Source organism: Uloborus diversus, chromosome 1 (genome assembly GCF_026930045.1).
Source record: "Uloborus diversus isolate 005 chromosome 1, Udiv.v.3.1, whole genome shotgun sequence".
Classification (NCBI taxonomy): Eukaryota; Metazoa; Arthropoda; class Arachnida; order Araneae; family Uloboridae; genus Uloborus; species Uloborus diversus.
This window is the reverse complement of record NC_072731.1, coordinates 229,787,521-229,808,555: the sequence shown is the minus strand read 5'-3', so window position 1 is coordinate 229,808,555 and position 21,035 is coordinate 229,787,521. Positions and strand designations below refer to the sequence as shown.

At 31.6% G+C, this 21,035-nt stretch overlaps 1 protein-coding gene across 1 annotated transcript in view; it reads right to left on the bottom strand.

Annotated features, from left to right (window-relative positions):
• Positions 1–21,035, bottom strand: part of LOC129234202 (bifunctional 3'-5' exonuclease/ATP-dependent helicase WRN-like) — a 101,436-nt gene that overhangs the window by 44,061 nt on the left and 36,340 nt on the right. The window contains exons 4-13 of the mRNA XM_054868121.1: positions 20,411–20,561; positions 15,216–15,285; positions 14,874–14,941; positions 12,718–12,826; positions 12,408–12,482; positions 7,993–8,075; positions 6,217–6,323; positions 6,027–6,133; positions 3,911–4,071; positions 697–788 (exon numbers count right to left, since the gene is read on the bottom strand). Of these exons, the coding sequence (XP_054724096.1) occupies positions 697–788; positions 3,911–4,071; positions 6,027–6,133; positions 6,217–6,323; positions 7,993–8,075; positions 12,408–12,482; positions 12,718–12,826; positions 14,874–14,941; positions 15,216–15,285; positions 20,411–20,561 (1,023 nt within the window). The remainder of the gene's footprint in view (positions 1–696; positions 789–3,910; positions 4,072–6,026; positions 6,134–6,216; positions 6,324–7,992; positions 8,076–12,407; positions 12,483–12,717; positions 12,827–14,873; positions 14,942–15,215; positions 15,286–20,410; positions 20,562–21,035) is intronic.

The following is a 21,035-nucleotide window of genomic DNA, read 5'->3' as shown; positions in this document are numbered from 1 at the left end:
TTCGGTGCTTAAAAAATGCTGGTTTAATCACATATTAATTTTTTAGCACAAAACTTTGACACTGTGCTATTTCTTAACTTTAATGTGGTACAGATTTATACAGGCTTTAAAGTGGTGCAATAATAGCGTTTTTTTTTTTTTTTTTTTTTGGTATAGAAAACAACCACTTTATGATCCTAAAATTACAATTCTTACTGGTAGGACTTTTTGATTTTTAATAACCTTGTACGACATTCCTGAGCAGGGACAGATTTACAGATTTGGGGGCTCCTCATAATGCATTTTTGGGGCCTCTTTGAGAGAAACAGAACAACTTAAAATACTCTTCATGTGTCTTTTTGCATTCCTTTGTGGGGAACTTGGCAATTGTGATATTGACAGTTGTGGATAGGGTACATCAGCAATATTCCCCAAGTATGAACACACCCAACTACATTATCAATTTGGTGAAGATTTGGTTCAAAAAGTAGTTTGTATAAGGAACAAACACTATTAACACATTCTGTTTCATTTATACATATTAATGTTTTTAACAAAAACGCAAAAATCTGTGTTTCTTTGGCTTTTGTGCAATATGTGAAGGATAATTATTTGAGCTGGGCATAAAAGCATAAGTGAAAGAAATCTTAAAACTCTGAGATAATTGTGAAACACAATTTTGTTATGTAATGATAAAAAAGGATTTTCACACAATACCTCTACTTTATCATAAACAAATTCATGGTGTGATTTTTTCCTTTCTTCTGGTGACATTCCAGCATGATATATTTGGCAAGAGACAGTCATATCTGCAACAAATTTAGATTAAAAAAAAAAAAAAAGAGATACAACATTTTTGCATTGAAGATGGGGAGAGGCTCAGCTCTAATGCTTTAAAATATAACTCAAAACTGCTTTTTTAAAATTTCAATGTCAAACTGTTTTCTAGAGACTTATCACAAACCTTTCAAATGTAAACAGAGATTGCCTAAAATGTTTTTAGGACGTTAATTTTGCTACAATTTCCAGGGAGTGTCCCAGAACCGCCTCCTTTTCCTTGATGTTACTACAAAAGATAGCCTGAAGATGCATCTAAGATTTTAATTTTGAAAATTTTCCAAATGACAGCTTCCATTATCTTTTTATCCTCACCTCAAGCAACATCTTTCAAGACAGCCCTAAAATTGCATCTTTAAAACTGCTATTTCTGAGAGGAGCTAAAGACCCCTTAAATTCATCAGAGATACTAAGGAACTGACTTCATTTTAGAGAAAAAGCAACTTATTCTCCTTTTTATAATGTTGTAACAAGTTGCCTAAAATTATGTTTCCAACTTCAATTTTGAAAACTTTTCTCGGGGATGGAAACCCTCCCCTATTTCTTCCTCTTCTCTCAACAGCATAAAAAATTGACTAACAGTTTTAAAGACTTTAATTTCCAAATATTTTCTTCATTCTAGGGTGAATAAAATGGAAATTTAAGCCATAAATTAAGTGAAAAAAATTTTGTGAATATAATATTTTGTGCACTTTGTGCAAGGAAGTGAATAAATGAAAATAAATGAAATAAGATAAAATTGGAAAATGAATTTTGATACAGGAATTTTAAAACAGAAAAAAAAAAAAAAGTCAGGGCTCAATCACTAAATTAAGTAAGGGGAAATAATAAACATTTTTTTTCTAAGCTAACCTTATTTCACAGTAATTTTTACAATTTTTTTTTTCATAATTAAAAGAAAGATGAATTAATATATGATGTGCTATATCAAAATGAGTGTTAAAATTTTTACAGAAGTTTTACAATTATTTACAAAAGCGTTCTACAAAATTGACAATATATCATATCATAATATGTTCAATTCACCAACTGTACGAAACAATCTATCAAATGAAACAAAATTAAATACAGTGTGAAACCTTGCTTCACAAGCTTAATTCATTTCAGTCTTGCTCCAAATGAAACACTTGTTGTTGAAACAAGCAAAATAAATTTTTCTGTAGGCATCAAAATATAAAATGTCACTATATGTTCTATTGAAATTTATAGCTAGTTATACCCACATGGCAATGATCGTACTAAGAATTTAAAGTAAGTCTCTTGGGTTAATAAAAATGTCCTCCCAAAATTTAAAAAAAAAGAAAAAAATTCTTTAACTAGAATGCACATGTCTTTTCTGTTTAGTAATATAATTCTCTATTAGAATAACGACAACTGTTCCTAAATGCCCCTTATCTCTTTTCCTGAAGTAAAAGAATTAGATTTAAAATTTAAAACAAAAAGCATTACATTTGGAACAAAACTAAAGTCTGTCCTTTGAAGAAAAAAGAATTTAATTAAAATATGAGTTGCAATTAGAGCAAAATGAAAATTGCCCTCAGAGTACAAAAAATTCCTATTTTAGAAAAGATAACAGTCCTCACCTATAACCCATATTCTGTATTATAATAATACTGCCTTTCAATATAGCAAAATGGTCATTAGTTCAGTCTGAAAACTGTTCGTCTCCAAACATGTACCAATAACATTTATTTGTTATTAAATTGAGTTTAACCGAATATGATTTAACTTTGCACCAAATTTCAAATTTATAGGTGCTATAGGGTCTCCTGATAAAACGTACAAAAAAAAAAAAAAAATTAGACATCACCTCTCTTATTTATAAATTTTTTAAAAAGATGAATTTCTCAGTCCTTTGGCAACGGGACAAATATTTACTTCAATTCTCCCTCAACAATAGGTTAAGACAAACATAACAGAAGTAATTGTTTTTAATAAACTCTTGTTCAATACTTAGCATTCTTGAGCTAAAAATTATAAAAAAGCATTTTTATGAAGAAAAGATCAGCCGTTTTGCAGTTACAATATATAGACATGCATTTTTATTCATGAGATTTAATTGAGTATGTACAATGCATTCATAAAAAATTTTGAAAATAAATAAATAAATAAATAAGAGATATGTGCTTTAAAATCTAGTAAAAATAAAGTACAGCATTTTTATTAAATAAATTCATAACCACTCGTAGCTAGATAGAATCTCATTAGGGTGATGTTTCTCCACATTTCTGATGCTTTGTTCATGTCTCTCACTTTACTGGGAAGTTGTTGAACTACTCGGAGGGGCCAACAACTTACCTTTTAGTGATTGATTCATATTGTAACAAATTCTGTAAATAGTAATTATTTTTGTGATTAATTTGTTGTAATCTGGCTAAATAAGGCATTTGTTCCATTATTTTGCATCTGAAATTATCTTAGTAACGTAACCTGTAAATAGCTTCTTGTAATGTTCATACAACCACCTAACATTCGACTGAAGTATACGATCCCCCCATTTCTGAATGATAAGATTTGTGAATGGAATAAAAAGAAAATATGAGAACCATTTCGAATTTTGTCGACCTTTCCAAAGCAGTATAAAAAGCCGAGTGGCATTTGAAGGAGAGTCAGTTATGCTTTTAGCTGTCTGAGATTCGTCTCAGCGCTGCTCTGTTTATTGTGAGGCATTTATTTCGCTGTGTTTTTGCGTATTTGGATGTAAATACGAGTATACGGTGTTAATTGATATTTACCTAATTGCTATGGTGAATTTAGCAGTTGTTAACGATATTTCTTGTACATAGTTGTAAATAAATCTCCAGTGTTTTTCTCAAGAACTGTGTCGTCATTCAAAGAAAGTGTGAAGTTACACCGAACGCGTAACAATATGTATCTATTAACATGCTGATAGGCATTTTTCAACCAAGGTTAGGGAAAAAGGCTTTGTTTTCTTGCACAGTTTCCCAACATACTGTCATCTTGAATTTGTTTCTCTTTGTCACTAATTACGGGAGGTGCTTGCAAAGCAAAGTTCCACAATATTCAAAATATGATTTTACGTTGCAAATCAAAAGTTAAAACAATGTTTTTAAAAAAAATGAGAATGTATTACCTCTAAGTTTTTTGTACACATCTTCTGTGACACTTCTGGTGGGGCAATAAATGATGGTCGGCCCAGAAAAGCCAATTTTTCCATTTTTTTTACTCATGACTCTCAATAAATCATTTACAACAGAATTGCTCTTCAGACAGACCTCTAAGTACAAGTTTGGCCTATTAAAATTAAATACAGTAAATTAATGGTTCTAACAATGAAAAGATAACATTTTTTCAATATGGTAATGCTGCTCATTCATGCAAAGGTTTGTGCACCACCATTTTAAAATAAAAGCGGAATTTCAGGGGTGCGTCAGGGTTTTTTTTTTTTTCGAGCACTGCTTTTGTGATTTAAAACATTTGTGAAAAATCAAATAATTTTGTGAAATTTCAAAATTTAAGCTTTTTGTATCATATTATTAAGTACAGTAAAATCTGTAAACAATACTTTTACACTATGTAAAAAAGTGAAAAGAAATAGGATGTGAACCTCATATCATAGCAACATACACTTGGCTAACATATTACCTTCTATGTGCAGTGGTGGGTAAGGAGAGGATCATGACCCCCCCCCCCCCTTAAAGTGTGGACAATAGTATCCGTCCACATAATGTTCAAAGATTTATGAATAAAATATAAATAATTTCAGCTGTCTTTTCAATTCATTAATTATTTTTGAAAGTAAATTTTTGAAACTCCTTCTTTCATTGCTTGTGGAATTAATTTGTAACATTAATGCCTATTAGGAGCCCTATTCTTTACTAATTTTGTACTTTTTATCGACTTCTTCTTCTTCATCAGCACAACAGCCTGGTGCAGGCCAATGCTTTCTCCGTCTGCTTCCTCCAGGCGGTACGACGTTGTTGCCAGGTTTCTCCACCTGTTCACTCCCAAAATTTTTAGGTCCTTCTCAACACTATCCAGCCACCTTGTTGCTGGTCTTCCCCTTCTCCTTGTACCCTCAATCTTTGAAAAAGTTAAGCTTTTTAACCGGGTCCAGATCTGCACGCCTAAATACGTACCCCAGCCATCTGATTCTATTGGCTTTAATAACGCTTAAGATGTTGAGTTGTCTGTATTTATGGTATACTTCAAAGTTATATAAACTTCTCCAAGCATCATTTTCTTTTACTGCTCCAAAAATTGCCCGAAGGATTTTTCTTTCAAAAATGAGAAGTCTGTTTTCCTCTGTTTACTTTTTATTGACACCCAAGCATTTAAGAGGATTTTCTTGCCCAAACTCGCAGATTTGTTTGGGAGATGGGGGGTCATTCTACTTATATATCTATTATGGTATGATGAAACAATTTCGATGCAATTTTTTGCAAACATGGTGACAATAAATAAAATGAAAAATAACTGTCACAAGTGAAAGCACACCAAGCAAATTTATCTACCTATAACAGAAATGCACCAAAAAATATTTATAAAAAAATTACTTACTATAAACAATTTTATACTAGAAAGACTAAAAATTGATGTGCACCAAGAACGAAGAGACCAGGGTGGCCCTATTCTAATTTCTGAATGAATTTTTAGTAAATCACTTCCTGAATGAGTCCATATGCTCCACACATTTCCTTAAATGACTAAATTAAAAGCTGTGTGCATATTAATTTGTCAGTTTTCTCAAGACAAAATCATAAGTATTAGTTTCTCTTTTGAATAGTGATCTCTGCCATTTGGAAGGTGGGCAGTCAGCAGTATTTCCCTTTTGAAATTTCTTCCAACTGCAAAAATAGGAAGATATGGGTGAAACTAGATTAAGTAGCATTTTTTCATGCTACAGTAAGTTCGAGTAAAGAAAATTTTCTTTTTATTGCAAAATACCTGAAGGGCCACAGTAGCCCATTCCGTCTTTCTAGGTATTAGGTTCAACATTTACACTTCTATGAGGTTATTGACTAAATGATTAAATAAGTAATCAGCTAAGGTTATTTCATAAAAATTGAAAAAGTTCCATTGCTTTCATTTAATTAGTTATTCGTTTTATTGAAGAACAAACAATGCGAGAGGCCAAACAAGGGGCTTTTGTCTTTCTAGAGTGAAACTTCCACCCAGCTTTTACATTTTTCAAAAAAGATGTAAATTATGTATTTATATATAGATATTTTGAAAAAAAATGAATTTACCTGTCAAAATTGGAGCATATTTTTATAGGATTTTTCAGACGCAAGGAAGAACAAATGTCATTTAGAACCACAGGTGTAGCAGTAGCAGTGAGAGCCATGAATGGCACCTAGCAATTTAAAAAAAAAACATTTATGCCAAGAGTGATGTCATAAATGGAAATTTAAAAATAAATTTAATAGACCAACATACGTGTGACAATTTTGAACGCAAAGAACCAAGCTTTCTATATGATGCTCTGAAATCATGTCCCCACTGAGACACACAATGGGCTTCATCGACAGCAATTAATGTAATACCTAATAACATAGGGAAGAGAAAACAAATTCATATTTTTTGTATATGAACACACACAGATCTACAAAAAAACATGCACACATGTACAATATGTATGTTATTTACAGTAACGTTTGTTTCATTTTTGATAGTCTTACTTCAACATGGTACATTTCTTGAAACATTCCAAAATGTGTAATCTTTCAAACTGTAAGGAAAAGACATTTGCTGCAGCAATTTTCAGAACTTGAAGAAAGTCTCCATGGCAAGTGAGCTCATGTTTGTTGTAATGAAGCAAAAGACTTTTGTCTTGGCCAAACGGGACCCTTTTTTAAACTTAAGCACAAAATCGTTCAAAAGCAGGCATTGAATAATAGAAATTCATACTGCATACCATACCAATTTTTAGATTTCAAAAAAAGTGTACATGTATGTATGTGTGTATATATATATATATATATATATATATATAGTCACTTCACGATAACTCGAATATTTCTATAACTCGAAGTTTTAATCAAGTCCCGACCCCTTTGTCTTTAATTCCATGCTAATTATTCTCAATATCTCGAAGTTAACTTCCTTTAACTTGAAGTTTTTTTTCAAAGATGGCTCGAAATTTATTTCGGAAAAACAAAAAAATAAAGAAAGAAAGGAACAAGTGACTATGAGAGAAAAATTAATTCACCTTCACTTACAATTCCTGCCAATAGACCTCTAAAGCAAGAAGAGCACCTGTTGAGCCAATGTGCGATAAAGGAGTTTTGTATGCTTGTTTTCTTTTGTTGTACTGTACTGTTTACACTTTGACATTTTGCTGGACTATGAATTTGCTTTTAAGCTGTCAAGTCAACTGACTGTACCTTTATTCAAAGGCTGACTTAGTAAGTTAAGATACGTTCCCCTCCATTCTTTAGTTCGATCATTTGCTGATAAGTTCCTGAGAGTTTTCTTTACTATTAAAGATATCTAAGCAAGTACTCTGTCAATAATATTAAAGGAAAAAGAGAAACTTCTAAAGTGGTAGAATCCATGAATCAGAATTTGAAACGAATGAAGATGGTTTAAAACATTTGCTCAAGTATAGTCTTCGATAAACATTTCGCTTCTCTTAAAACCGTTTAACTGTGTAAATGTATGATACAACCGTGACAAACCATTTGATTGGATCGCAGATGTGGATGTTTGTTTTGCACTTGGGAAACTGGCGACTTGCATGGTCTTTGGATTGATTTCTTCGGATACGGAGCTGTTTTATTTAATTTGATATTTAACTGGATTGAATGTCGTTACGCTAAATACTGGATTGGTTTTGTTCTCATAAGATTTTAAGGTAAGATAATTTAAGTTATTGGCAGGTACTGTCCTGTGGAAGGCTAATTATCAGAACTCGTTTTTCCTAGTTAAACCTCCAGCTTTAATTTTAGGTTTAAGTTCTTGTTTATAGTTTAACATGTGGTGCATTTAGCCCAATGTTACTCTCTATTGCATACACTGGAGCTTAAGCACTCTCTTTTAGTTTGTAGTTAAATTTTTTTGGTCTTTTGACCACATTTATTGAATGCTCCACGGCTGATGAGCTCTGGATTCAACCTTTCGTCTTTTTTTTTATTAAATTGCTGCTTGACAATCCTAAAAAGTATATAGCAAAAAACCCCATTATTTAAAATTCAAACAAAACCAGTGTTTTACCTAATTTCTCATCAAATATCTTCAGCAGAGAAGGATAAACCTCAACAAACTCAGGTGTCAAATAAATAACCTTGTGCTTCCCTCTGAAAACAGTTTAAGATTTCAAATACAGATAAAACTTCAATTATTTTTTGACAAAATAAAAATAAAAACAGGACACAACTACTTTACAAAAATTTATCATATACCAATTAAAAAGTTTTATAAGTGACATTACAAATCATTGTTGAAAACAAATAAAACATACAGTATTAATGCCAAAAAAAAAAAATCCTAAATGATTAAAATCGGAAAAGACTAGATTACATGAGTTTCCCAAAATTATATAATTAAAACTGAAAAGTAAAAAAATAAAATGTTAAAATTAAAGCTTATTTTCCGAATACAGAAATGGACCACCTTCTTGTAATGTAAGGCGGCTTTTTTTATACAGTGAAACCTGTGTATAACAATACTGTGTATAACAATAAACCTGTCTATAATGATATTTTCCTTGGTCTCAGCAAAATGTCAGCATAAATAATCAAACTGTCTACAACGAAAACCTGTCTATAACAATACTTTTTTTAGGTCCCAACGGTATTGTTGTAGACAGGTTTTACTGTACTAGCCATCTTTCTCTCAATTGAGTGAGGCTCCAAATTTTTTCAAATACAGTTGACTCCCGCTACAACGCGATCCGACTTACGTGAAATGGTTATAACGCGATGTTTTCACCAGTAAAGAATTTCAGGCCTAACGCAAATTCCTCACCCGCAACGCGAAAAATTTCGGAGAGGAATCGTGGTGTGTAAGTATTGGCTCTGTTATTGGCTACTATAATTTTTTTTCGTGAATAGACCTTTCTCCCTTTCGCATCACTGAGAGTGGAAGTTCTCACACTGTACTAATCAATCTGAACATCACATATACAAATAGTTACTCCTTTTTCTTTTTCTTTTTCATTCTAAATGAGAAAGTTGATGAAATGTAACGACACCTAAGAGTGCTGCTTCATCTATAGTTTGTGAAGATAGAAAAAAAAAAGAGAAAGTTTTGACAACTAAAGAAAAGCTAAAGCATTTTGATGCTAAAGCAGGTGTAGAAGTGACCGACTTGTCACATATAGGACATTTTCCACAAAAAATATAGGACAAATATAGGACACATTATATGAATAATTTTGCTATGAAAAAAGAAATACATATCATATATTATTTAGTTATTCTTATCAATGATTTCGTTTAAAAAAATTTCAAACAAAATTATAACTTACATCTGAAATGACTTTCCTGTAGTTGAAAGAAATATTTTTGAAAAAAGTGTACTTTACAGACTAAATAACTAAACAAAATTTGAACAAAGATAAATTTTTATTTTTTCTTTCCCACTTATGACCCAAGTACTAATTCCACTGCTCTTTGATTTTATATCTAAACTGAACCCTTTACCACTCGCATTAAGAACAAACAGAGCTTGAGAAGGATCCTTCTGACGTTTTTCAGAGTTTTCTTTATGCTTAAATGTTTTAGCATGCAGCCTCAATTGCGAAAATCCACTATTGCTTATCGGCACTGAACAATTGCAAAAATGGCAAAAAAGCGGTAAAATCATCTTTTCCTTTAGTCCACCATGCATCAAAATTTGTACAATTAATGTCCTCCTGATTCAACCACTCCACACGAAATTTTGTTGAGCGATGCAATTTCGCCATTATAATTCCACTTATTACCACAAACTACGTTTTAACATCATAAGGAACTAACATTCCACAATCCCAAAATTCCACAAAAAAAAAAAAAAAAGATTAGAACATTCCAATCAGAAAATGCACTGAACACAACACATACCAATATACCAACGAAAACCATGATGGAAAACAAAACAAATGGTTGTTGCCCCCCCCCCCCAACACAAAATTCTAAAACCAACTTCAGATTTAGTTCTCGAAACTCCACCCACTATAGAGTGACGTCACATTGCTGTCGCCAATGAGTGAAGATGCCTGTCGTATAGGATTCAGTCTGTTGAGTTTTTTAATTTAAAATTCGTTTGGGCACATATTTTCAACGGAAAATCCGATGTCAGAAAGTTTATTTACTGTTCCTTTTAAAAGATATATTGGGTAAAAAACAGGAATATAGGAAATAAAGGACATTTTTGAAAAATATAGGAAATATAGGACGATTTTGATGCTTTTTTTGAAAATATAGGAAATATAGGATATATAGGACTACTTCGACCCCTGCTAAAGCATCTTGAAAAGCTGAATCTCGACTAAAAAATGCGACGCAAATAGCACGACAAAATCAGGTATGAGTGAATCTTCCATACATACAATTAAAAGTCAAGAAAAGGAAATACGTATAAGTTGACCAAGTAATATCTTAGTGAAATGCAAAAATTTATGAAAATGGAAGCTGCTTTTGTATTGCGAATTAAAGAAACAAAGAAGAAGGGTGCTGCCATAGATGGAAACATTATAAAAGAACTAGTGAAGCATCTGTATTTAAAAATATATTAGAATAACACTTTGGTCAAGCAGCATAAATTATTATCATCTTCACTTTTTTAAGTTTCAAATTACTGGATCTACTGTAGGGTACAACTATAGTGCATATGCTTTTCTTACTATGTACCTACTTTATGTCTTTCTTTCCCATTGATCATTGATTTTGTGCATCGTAGCAGTATTTTATGTTGAATAAAACGGTTTTTTAAAAGAATATAAGTAAACTTTCAGTTCTTTATTTAAGAAACAGTAATGCATAGTTGAGAAATGGTTTTTAACAGTTGAGGCGGTGTTTACATTTGTCTAAAATAATTGCGCATGTTTATAGAAGTTTCTTACGCATACCCTTTTCCCCAACGCGAAATTTCGACCAACGCAAGGGGTCTTGGAATGCATCCCTCGCGTAAGTCGGGACTCGACTGTATACCGTTTTAATGCTTAAAATAATTTTTGGAAAACAAAGTATGCTTCTTTCACATACAAAGAAAATGTAGTTACTAAACAACAATAAAAAGTTTATTCCTTTTAAAACAGTTTGGCATTACATTTCAATACCTTCCAAATTATGAGTGTTTATACTTACAAACAGTCTCATACAATAGTCCTATTAACCAGATGCCTTCCAGAATGAAGCAGAACCTGTTGTCTTAACAGTTTTAACAACAGCAATTTTCTCCTATCTGATAACAAACTATTGTTAGAGGGCGCTAAGTACTTGTTATTAGGGGAATGGGAATTTTGACAAGTAAACAATTATTAAATTGCAATTAAAAGGGGTTTTAATTGCACTTTTTTTAATTCTATGACTTTTTTTATTAATTATTAATCACATGACTTATTTATAACACAATTTTGTTGCACTAACAGTTTTACATACACTATAAAGAAAAAACTCTAATTACTATTTTTAAAATATCTCATCATTCTAAAAACATTTTGGCAGGACAACAAAAAATTGTTTTTCTTATAACTTTGGTTATTTTAGGGAATGTTTTTGTTGTGTAAATGAACAGAATTTTCATGTAAGTATTGGTTAATGCCATTATTCTGCAAAATGAAGCTTTTTTTATTATGTACACAAGTACACAGGCCCGTGTCCAGGTTTTCATAAAGGGAGGGGTTTTAATCTTACCTGTGGGGGAGGGGGATTCAACCCTTCACAAACATTAGTTTAACAACAAATTGCCGATCCTGGTACGGGTTTATACACCTGTAAGGAATGCTGTACTCCCCCCTCGCCCCCAAAGAAGGATAATAATTTCTGCACAAGTGACCAAAGTATTCCTTTACTTTACAAGTTCACTTCAAATTTCTTTTTAATTAAATCTGTTTACTATGCGATACATTGCAATAAGTATTAAACACTCTCCACAAATTCTTTTATAATGTAGAATGTATATTAGGTTTTATGTTCTGAAATAATGAATGCCTATAAACTAAGCAAGAAAGAGCTTATTACAGATGCAAATTACATTACCAAACACAATCATTAATGTGTCTTCATAGCTGTAACATATGCCAAATTCTTCATAACCTCCTTACAATAAGCAATATTAATGCTTTGCATTTGTAGATTTCTTTTAAAGTTTGTTACTCTCTGTAACTTTGTTATCCTCTCATAATATTTTCATTCCCTCTTTTTCTTCCGAAAAAAATTCCTATGACCACAAGGCTTTGGGAGGGGCCATGGCCCCCATTAAGCTTCAACATTAAAGTTAATTTAAGTCAAATATGCATTTTCTTCATTTGACTTATTATTTTTTCCCTAATGGGAGGTGTTTAACCCCTAAAACCCTCCCCTTGGACACGGCTCTAGATGTACATATGATAGTAAAGCTTTAACTTGGATCAGTCAAGTATTGAAAAAATTCATAAGACATGCAACTTGTGTGTGTGTGTACTACATTTTTCAAAACATACTTACTGCATAATTTCTTCCTTAACTTCCGACATCCGTTTTTGATGGGATCCAAGATAACAGGCACTAATATTAGCAACACTGTCAAGATATAAATACAAAAATGTATAAGTGATATTATTAGATATTTTAAATAAATATTTAGTGCCTTGAAAAGAGAAATTTATTAAGAAAATTGTTAAATAAATTTAGAAATAAAAGAAGCTAAATAAAACTTATTAAAAAAAGCTGCTGAACTATTCACACTAATATACAACCCATCAACTTTTGGGGGGGAAATGTTGAATATTTGAAAATTATACTGCATTAAACTTACTTTAAAGCTAATACTTGATCTTCCATTAAAGAAATTAATGGTGAGACGACTATTACAGGCTTATTTGAAAAAACAGCTGGATACTGATAACACAAGCTTTTACCATAACCTAAAAATATTATAAAAATAAATTATTTATTCATTTGACAAGCTTGTGTCATTCATAATGCACATTTATTCATGTGAATTTTGCATTTTGTTCAAATTAAGTGCCTTTACATATTTTAAATTTCAAATTAACACAAAGCAAGTAACTTTTAACAACTATTAAAAATAAGCAAAATTAATAATGTAAACTACTACAATATGGTTTTGTTATTAAATAGCACTTATCACTAAATCTAATCAAATGTATACCATACGTCAATGATAATTAGGTTACTCACTCTTGAGAAATTCTGTACAAAATTTAAAACATTAAAATAAATTGAAATACCGTTTATCCAATTCTTTAAATAAATATAAAAAAAAGCTAAATAACAGAATTCACAGTTGACTAATAGCTAAGTTGGAAGAACTCCTCTTTGGGGACTTCTTGCCAAAATTGGGAGCCAAAAATTAGTTCTAAAAAATAAGCTGGTTTGGCAATATATTGCCAAGTTCATAGAACACAATTTCAAAACTGGTGTCAAGCAAGGGAAAACAATATACAGGTAAAGCTTTAAAAATATAGTATGAGTAATTTTGAGAAAAAAATTAAGGTAATTAATGCTAAGTTTAGCAAGATAACAACCAACTTCAGCACTTAAAATACAATTCATTTGAAATAACTTGTAATAAAATAAAATGCATCACAATAAACAACAGAACATTCTTGCTCAGTTTTCATATCATTTCTTCAATTTTTATCAAGCAATGTAGTTTTAAACTTTTCTTTTTTTTTTGTAATCACATAAACCTTTATTCCCCATGTAAAAGCTTAAAGTGCTCAAGTATCGAGGAAAAAGTACAAAAACTTTTCAGGATATTTTGAGGCAAAAAAAGTGGTGAAGTACCAGAAATTTTGAATCATTCCACAATGCTATAAATAATAATCACAAGCACAATTAGTATGTAGTGGCCATCACAAAACTTTCTTCTATATATTTCTTATGAATTCTGGCCCCTCCCCATGCTTGAGGAGAAAGAAATATTGCCATAAAAAATAAAATTACACACATAAAAATCTTGAGGACCCAATTTCCGAATTATTGCAAAAGCTAAGCCAAGAGCGAAAATTGAAAGTTATTTTAAAAGCCTTGCTTGAATTAATTACAAATATTTTATTTGTTAACAAACATAAGATGGCAACAGTTAAACATTTTAAATCATTCAGATACTATTTCCGATACAATTAAAATCACGAGAAATACAGACGACAGTCTATTACGATTTATCTTTTTTATTGTTGCATTAATAAAGCTATTTTTATTCGCATAAAAAAAAATATTGGCCCCTCTTGGAGTGATTGGTGCCAAAATTTTACCAACGCCTGTTTACATATCGCTTCACATTTATTCCAAATTTCATCCAGAACATAGCATTACATCTTGAGATATACTACTCGGAATGAAAAAGAAAAAAACGTTCGATTGCACCACCCCCTTTTCAGCTATTGACGCCAAAATAGAATCAGCTCTTATACCCTCTGAGGACTATTTGTCGATAAATTTTTGTTTGATTCTGTTCATTATTTCTGGAGATACAGCAGTCACAATTGACAACAAAAAACGTTCCATAGCTCAACCCTGGTTTGAGCTATTGACACCAAAATTGAATCAGCACCTGCACATGTTAGGGGACACTTCCGTCTGTTACTTCCTGGGGAATAGCATGCACGCGTGACTCAAGAAACGTTTCATTGCTCCACCCCCCGTAGAGGAACCCGCGCCAAAAACCAATGGGCACAGGTTTACACAGGGACACATGTGTGTACCAAACTTTGTTCAATTTCATGCAGTAGTTTTTGCTGTAGACTGGCCACAAAAAACCGGTCACAAACATACGGACACACACACACAGATAGTAGTTTTCCAAAAATGGTCGAAACGGACTCAGCACAAGTCAAAACGTTTGAATCCGTCAAAATTAAAAAAATTGCATGAAACCAATACTTTCTTCTATACATTAGATATAGAAGAAAGTAATAACAATTACTTTAGCCGTTAAAAATTTACCAGTTGCCATCACAGCGCTTACATCCCGTTTCTCTTCAAGAACAGATCTGATTATTTTCCACTGCATGCTATAAGAAAGTGGGGGAAAAAAAAAGGTCAATAAAAGATAATACTAAAAAATCTTTATATTAAACATTTTTGAAAAACTAACTGAATAAATGCATTCCAAAAAATCAGTTCTGCTGCACTTAATTATGCTTTCATGTTAAAGATATTAATTTTTCAACAAACAGGTAATTAATGGAGCTTTGATGCTGCTGGTAAAACAATTAAAACTTTCTGAGAATTTACGGACATAAACATGGTAAGAATTTTACAATAGAATATTTATGAAAAACTTACGGTCTGAATGACTGATGACCAAAAAACTGCTTTAAAATTCTAAGGTGTTCTTCAGTAGGAGGCTCACAGTCTAAAAATAAATTTAAATTAATAAAAACAGGAATTTAGAATTCATTTTGAACTGCAGATGAGTTTGAACTCAATAAAAAAGCATTTTTGTTTTTTCAATGTACTCCAGACAAGACATTAGTATTTAAGAAACAGTACTGCAGTAGAGGAAAAAGCATCACTTTTCGGAATGGGGCCGAAATAGATGGCAGTGAAAACATGTCTTTGCTGATGATGGGCAAAACTGCTAATCCGAAATGCTTCAAAAAAAAAAAAAAAAATCAAAACCATTGGAATGTAGAGGCAATGGGACAGCTTGGATGACAACGGAGAGGTTTTCATTGATCAGCATTTCAAAATTGATACATCATGTTAAAAGAGACACAAATATCTGTTCATCTGCAATTGCACTGCACGTAATAGCATTAGTTCAGTAGTTAAACAGATGGCATAGTAAAATTTTCAAGTATTTTTGCTAATGCTGTTTTGCTTGAAACCTAGAGAAGGATTCATTTAAAACTTTAGTAGTAACAAGATTTTTGGCTTTCTCACTCTCATGAACAGCAATAGGATATTCATCTCATTTATCCAAAACTCTTAATGCAGGGGTTCCCGATGTGAAAGCTGCAAAATCCCCACTGCATCAATACATGCACAGCAAACTCTCAATTATCTGCGGAATTGGGTGGCACAGTAACTGCGGATATTCCGAATAATAGGTAAAAAACAATGCTAATAAATACAATCGCTAAGAAATATGAATAACACTCAAACATACATTTAAATTATAGCTAAAAAACATTGTTTCATTGCAACTACTAACATTGAATGTAAAAAATATATGAGGCAGCAAGACAGGGACGTAACTAAAAGGGGGGGTTTTGGAGACAACCCCCCCCCCCGAAAAGTTAGTCACAAAAAAAAGAAAAAGAAGAGGGAAGAGAAAGAAGAAAAAGAAAAAAAATCACTACGACTTTTTTCTGTGTAACAAAGGTCAAAAATTCACTTCGCTCCCCCCCCCTGCCCAATGCCATTGAAAATCTGCTCTATGAGTGACCCTCAAGTATAAAGACGCCTACCTCTGCTGCAACAATTTTTTGATAATTGAGTGAAATTTGACATTTCGCTTTAGAAATGAGATTGTTTGTTAAATCCACGTATAGGCAGTCTTTCTTTGTCATAGATTCTGCAAATTGTTAAATATGTTTAATTTTATGAGCTGCGCAGTGGGAATATTGCATACAGTCGAATCTGTATATTTCGAATTTCACATTTAAAAAAATCGAGATAAAGAGGTTTTGAATTACGTAGGCTTTAAGAAACTTTTTATAGAAATTCGAAATATGATGGTGAAAATTTGAAATCGATACTAAAGACAATATGGGCTCTTGATTAAAATTCCTCTTTATTAGTTTAGTTAGGTATTTATTCTATTATTACATTATTAAGTGCTTTATTGCGAGTTTAAGGAATCATTTTGACAGTAAAAGAAACTTTAAGCATATCTTTATCAAGAAAAGTCTTTTATTGCTTTTTGGTCCCTGATTTTTTTTTTTTTTTTGATTCATTATCTATCTTCTTGAGGTTAGCAATTGCAGCAAATCTAACTTGGCCAGTAGTCTACGATTTTCCTTTTTTCATCACTTGAAAACAAACTTATACTTTCTTTTCACTCCTATCATTTCGGTTTTCTAAAGAATCACAATTTTAAGAAAGAGAGCAACCAAAGAACAGTATTAATCCAGATAACAGAGCGAAATGGCTTTTAACTTTAATGACCTTTAATGTTCATCTTAACATGCCGAACCTGTGAATTTCACCCTTTAACTCTTCTTCCAAGACAGTGCGCGAAACGACTGTCCTTTGGTTAATCTTCCTGGAAAGCCTATTCGTGGAACGCATTTACTGCCTCCTCAGCTCTTGAAGACAATTCCTCTGTTTCTGAGTTGAAAAAAATGTTTTTGTTTGCTGCTTTGAAGATCATTGGGCTTTGAATCCGAAAATGATAGCATAACCGGAATTCGAGACGATAGAAGTTTTTGTTGGTCTGGTCTCGTGTGTGTCATAGGTCATAGTCAAAACTACCTTTGCTAACCAGAGTATCCATTGCAATCACATTGATTCTTCAGCCAGTATTTACTGCGTATTCTTTTGGAAACGTACAGTCTGTTTAAAGTATTACATTCTAAGTGAAAGTTGTTGCATAATGAAACGAACAAGATCGATAACAAGCTTTTTTCAACTCAAAGAAAAAAATTAAAATGACGAAAAGGATTGCTCTAAAAAGAGAAAGTAACGTCGTCTGAAGAAAACGAAGTACAGTCTGCAAAGCAGCTTTAGTCCCATCGGACCCTTCTGAAGGTAATTTTATTTTAATTCAAAAGAAAAACTGCATAGCATTACATGAATAAAATGTTTAAAAAAGAGATGAATCTAGATTATTTTTATTAGCTTGGTTCGGATTAAAAAGTAGAAAATAAAAAAGACTTCTGTTTATAATACCCGAAAATTGCTGTTGCTCTCTCAAATAGATATTTATGTAAATTCTAAAGAAGCTAATAAAATTAAAAATAAATATCTTTATAGATATATCTTTATAAATATAACATCTTTATAGTCTGACCACCAATGAGATTGAAAGTCAAACATCCAGTTTACAGGCGGAAATGGAAGTATCTATTAGCTTTCAGGGATGCCAGCTTTTGTAGATGTGTGTTAGCCTCTAAATTAAACAGTCACACTGAAATGAACGGAACACCCTCATCAGATATTTGATTTCCCCCGGATTTGGATAGACTGGTTTTGACAAGACGTTGCTAGAAAATTTCACTTTAAATTAAATGGAAGGAAAAGAAAAAAAAGTTGAATTTTCCATAACATTAAAAAAGTAAAAAATTTTTTGCTTTTGTTTTGTTTGACACAGGTATCGGAACTGGGGCACCCCATTCCAAAGTATGTAAGATTCACCTCCCTCTTATTTTTTTTAATACTAAAAAAATTTGCACACACGCACACACACACACACACATATATATATATATATATATATATATAAAAGAAGAAACCCCTCCCCCCCCGAAAGTCGGGTCTAGCTACGCCTCTGCAGCAAGAAGCAATGGGATGTAAGTGCCAAAATTTAAAAAAGTTGGAAATAACCAATGAGGCCTGAATTTATGAATTTTGGGCCACCTTGTAACAACTCCTCAGGGTCCCTAACTGCCTACTGGATTTCAATGCCACAAAGTGCCACAGGCCCCTTTAGTGGCAAGCCCCCCCCCCCCCCACATTGTGGGGTCTGCAGGTAGGTAGATCTGGGCCTGTAACCAGTTCAAATAGTGGGAGAACATCTATTTGAACTCTATTTGGAGGCAAGAGATGGTGCTAGGAGCTCTGGTAGCTACTGCAACATAGCATGATTTAGGAAAAAATTTCAAAGAAAGCCTACCGAGAATCTGAACTTTAAGCGTATTTTATTTTAAACTTACATTTATATTAAAGTCCACTTATATCCCTTTGCTTCTCACTGCCTCATATGAATAATTTAAAACAAATAATAAAACAATCAAAAAATATATAATGGCCGTTAAAAAAAATGTGATTTTTTTTCCGGACAATCCGACCGCTGATAATCAGGAGATTACTGTAATATAACAGATAGGCTAGGATGTCGCGAGACAATTCTAAAATCTAAATCTTCAAAAGGAGCAGTGAATCGAAAAAGTTTGAGAACCTCTACCTTAATGGATTTATGATTTCTATCAAGTATATTATTTCTCTGTGATGTCTGATTTTCTCTTTGAAAATTTCTTTAAACTGAATTTTTCAGCTGTATCCTGAAATGATGTCCGTGCCATTTTATCATTTCTTGCTGCAGAATTTTATAAAAGTGAAAGTGTCAGCCCTGATTTGTGTTTTTTCACTGTTCCATATTGTTTAAGAAATATTCCAAAGCAATTTCCTTTTCTAAAACTAACATGAAAAAATTGAGAAAAATTAATACGTAAAAAAATAATAAATAAGATAAATCGATGTTAATAAAATCCAGTTATATTATTACAATTTAGACATCTAAAGTTGCATAGCAAGTAATGTTTTTTTTTTTTTTTTGAAAAAAAAAATCTATTTTTTAAATTTAAATATGATTTATAAATTGTTGTTAAAAGAGCCCAGAGAAACTTTAGTTATAAATTCATTTACACATATAAACACTTCTTTTGGCTAGTAGAGTAGTAACAGGTCTCATTCGACAACACTTTTCTTTATACCCCCCATTTAGTTGAATCTCCAGATACAGAAAAGAAAGATATTTTGAATATAGTCAAAAATGGTCAAATAAGGGATCAAATCAAATATGAGACAGAAAAGTGAAACTGATAAAAAATAAGTCAGAATTAGAGAAATTTAGAATTTTCAACATTTCCAGAAGTTAAGTTGAAAAATTATTTAAATCAATGTTTTTTTTTTTTAATCTTTTGATTTAAATGATTGACACCATGGCTAAAACATTTTTAAACAAAAAAAAAAAAAAGAGTGAAAATTAAAATAATAATGATAAATAAGTAAACATGACTATAACTTTCATTTTAAAACATTTTATACAACAAAAAATCTGAAACTCAACTTAAAATTTAATGGATAGTTTCCAACATTGCTTCCCCGCATCCCTCTGCAACTGTAGATTTTACTTAATATGTAACATTAACTAAATGTTTTTTAACATGAATGTACCCAACAAAATCCATATGCTTGAGATTTCTATAGATGTGAGACCCTACCTAAGATATAGTACTTCAAATAGGAAACTGACAAAAAAAAAAGAAAAGAAAATGAGCTTTAGCTGGTTAGTTCAAACTGAATGTTCAATTTTCTTTTAAACTGCTACTTTTATTTGTTAGTGCTGTAATTTAGAATTTTGTAAATGTGGTTAGTTTATTGAAGAAAACACGATATTTAACAAGCCATACAGTGAAAATTTTTTTTTAAAAATCTGAGTGACAAAAACAACATGGGTATAATTCTTCTAGATATTTCTGTACAGCTTATTTTTTTACAAATCCAATGATACAAAAGCACAAATCCATTTTACAATTTTTAAAGAAAACTTGTCAAGTAATTATTCCATCCCACTAATAACATAGTAGAGTTACCAAAATCTTTTTCTTCAGACGGCTGTATTTTCAAGTCTGACACATCTTGTTTAGCATCATCTGGTAGTGAAGCAGGTGATTCGCCATTTTCTACTTCATACATTGCGTCTCCCTCGTTGGAGTTAAAACTGTTCTCTGCATCCTCACATGCCTAATTTTTGAACAGTAAATAAGATTAAAAAGTTACAATTTATCATTATAAAAAGCTCTGAAATTTCCCAAAGCTGGGAACAAAAATAGATCATGTTGTAGAAGGTGAAATCGATAGTTAAAATGTTTAAAATCCTGAAAAATCCATTAAGTCAAGTACTAAACCATTGAATATTTTGACTAAAAATTGAAAATGAATGTTCTCATATGCCAAGCATTGTTTCATGGTTGAAACAATTTATATAGCATATAAAAATCTAAGAACTTAACTATCAAAATCTTTATTACTTCATACCTTATTACAAATAATATACAGTTATATTGCTGAACGTAATATCTAACTTTTATTGGTAACCTAATGTCGCTTAAGTTTTATTTATTTATTATTTCTTTTTTTGGTACTGATTAGCACAGCTGAGGATAAGGTTCAGCATTTTTAGAATTTGAAACTAATCAATTTTAGTTTCAAACTCCG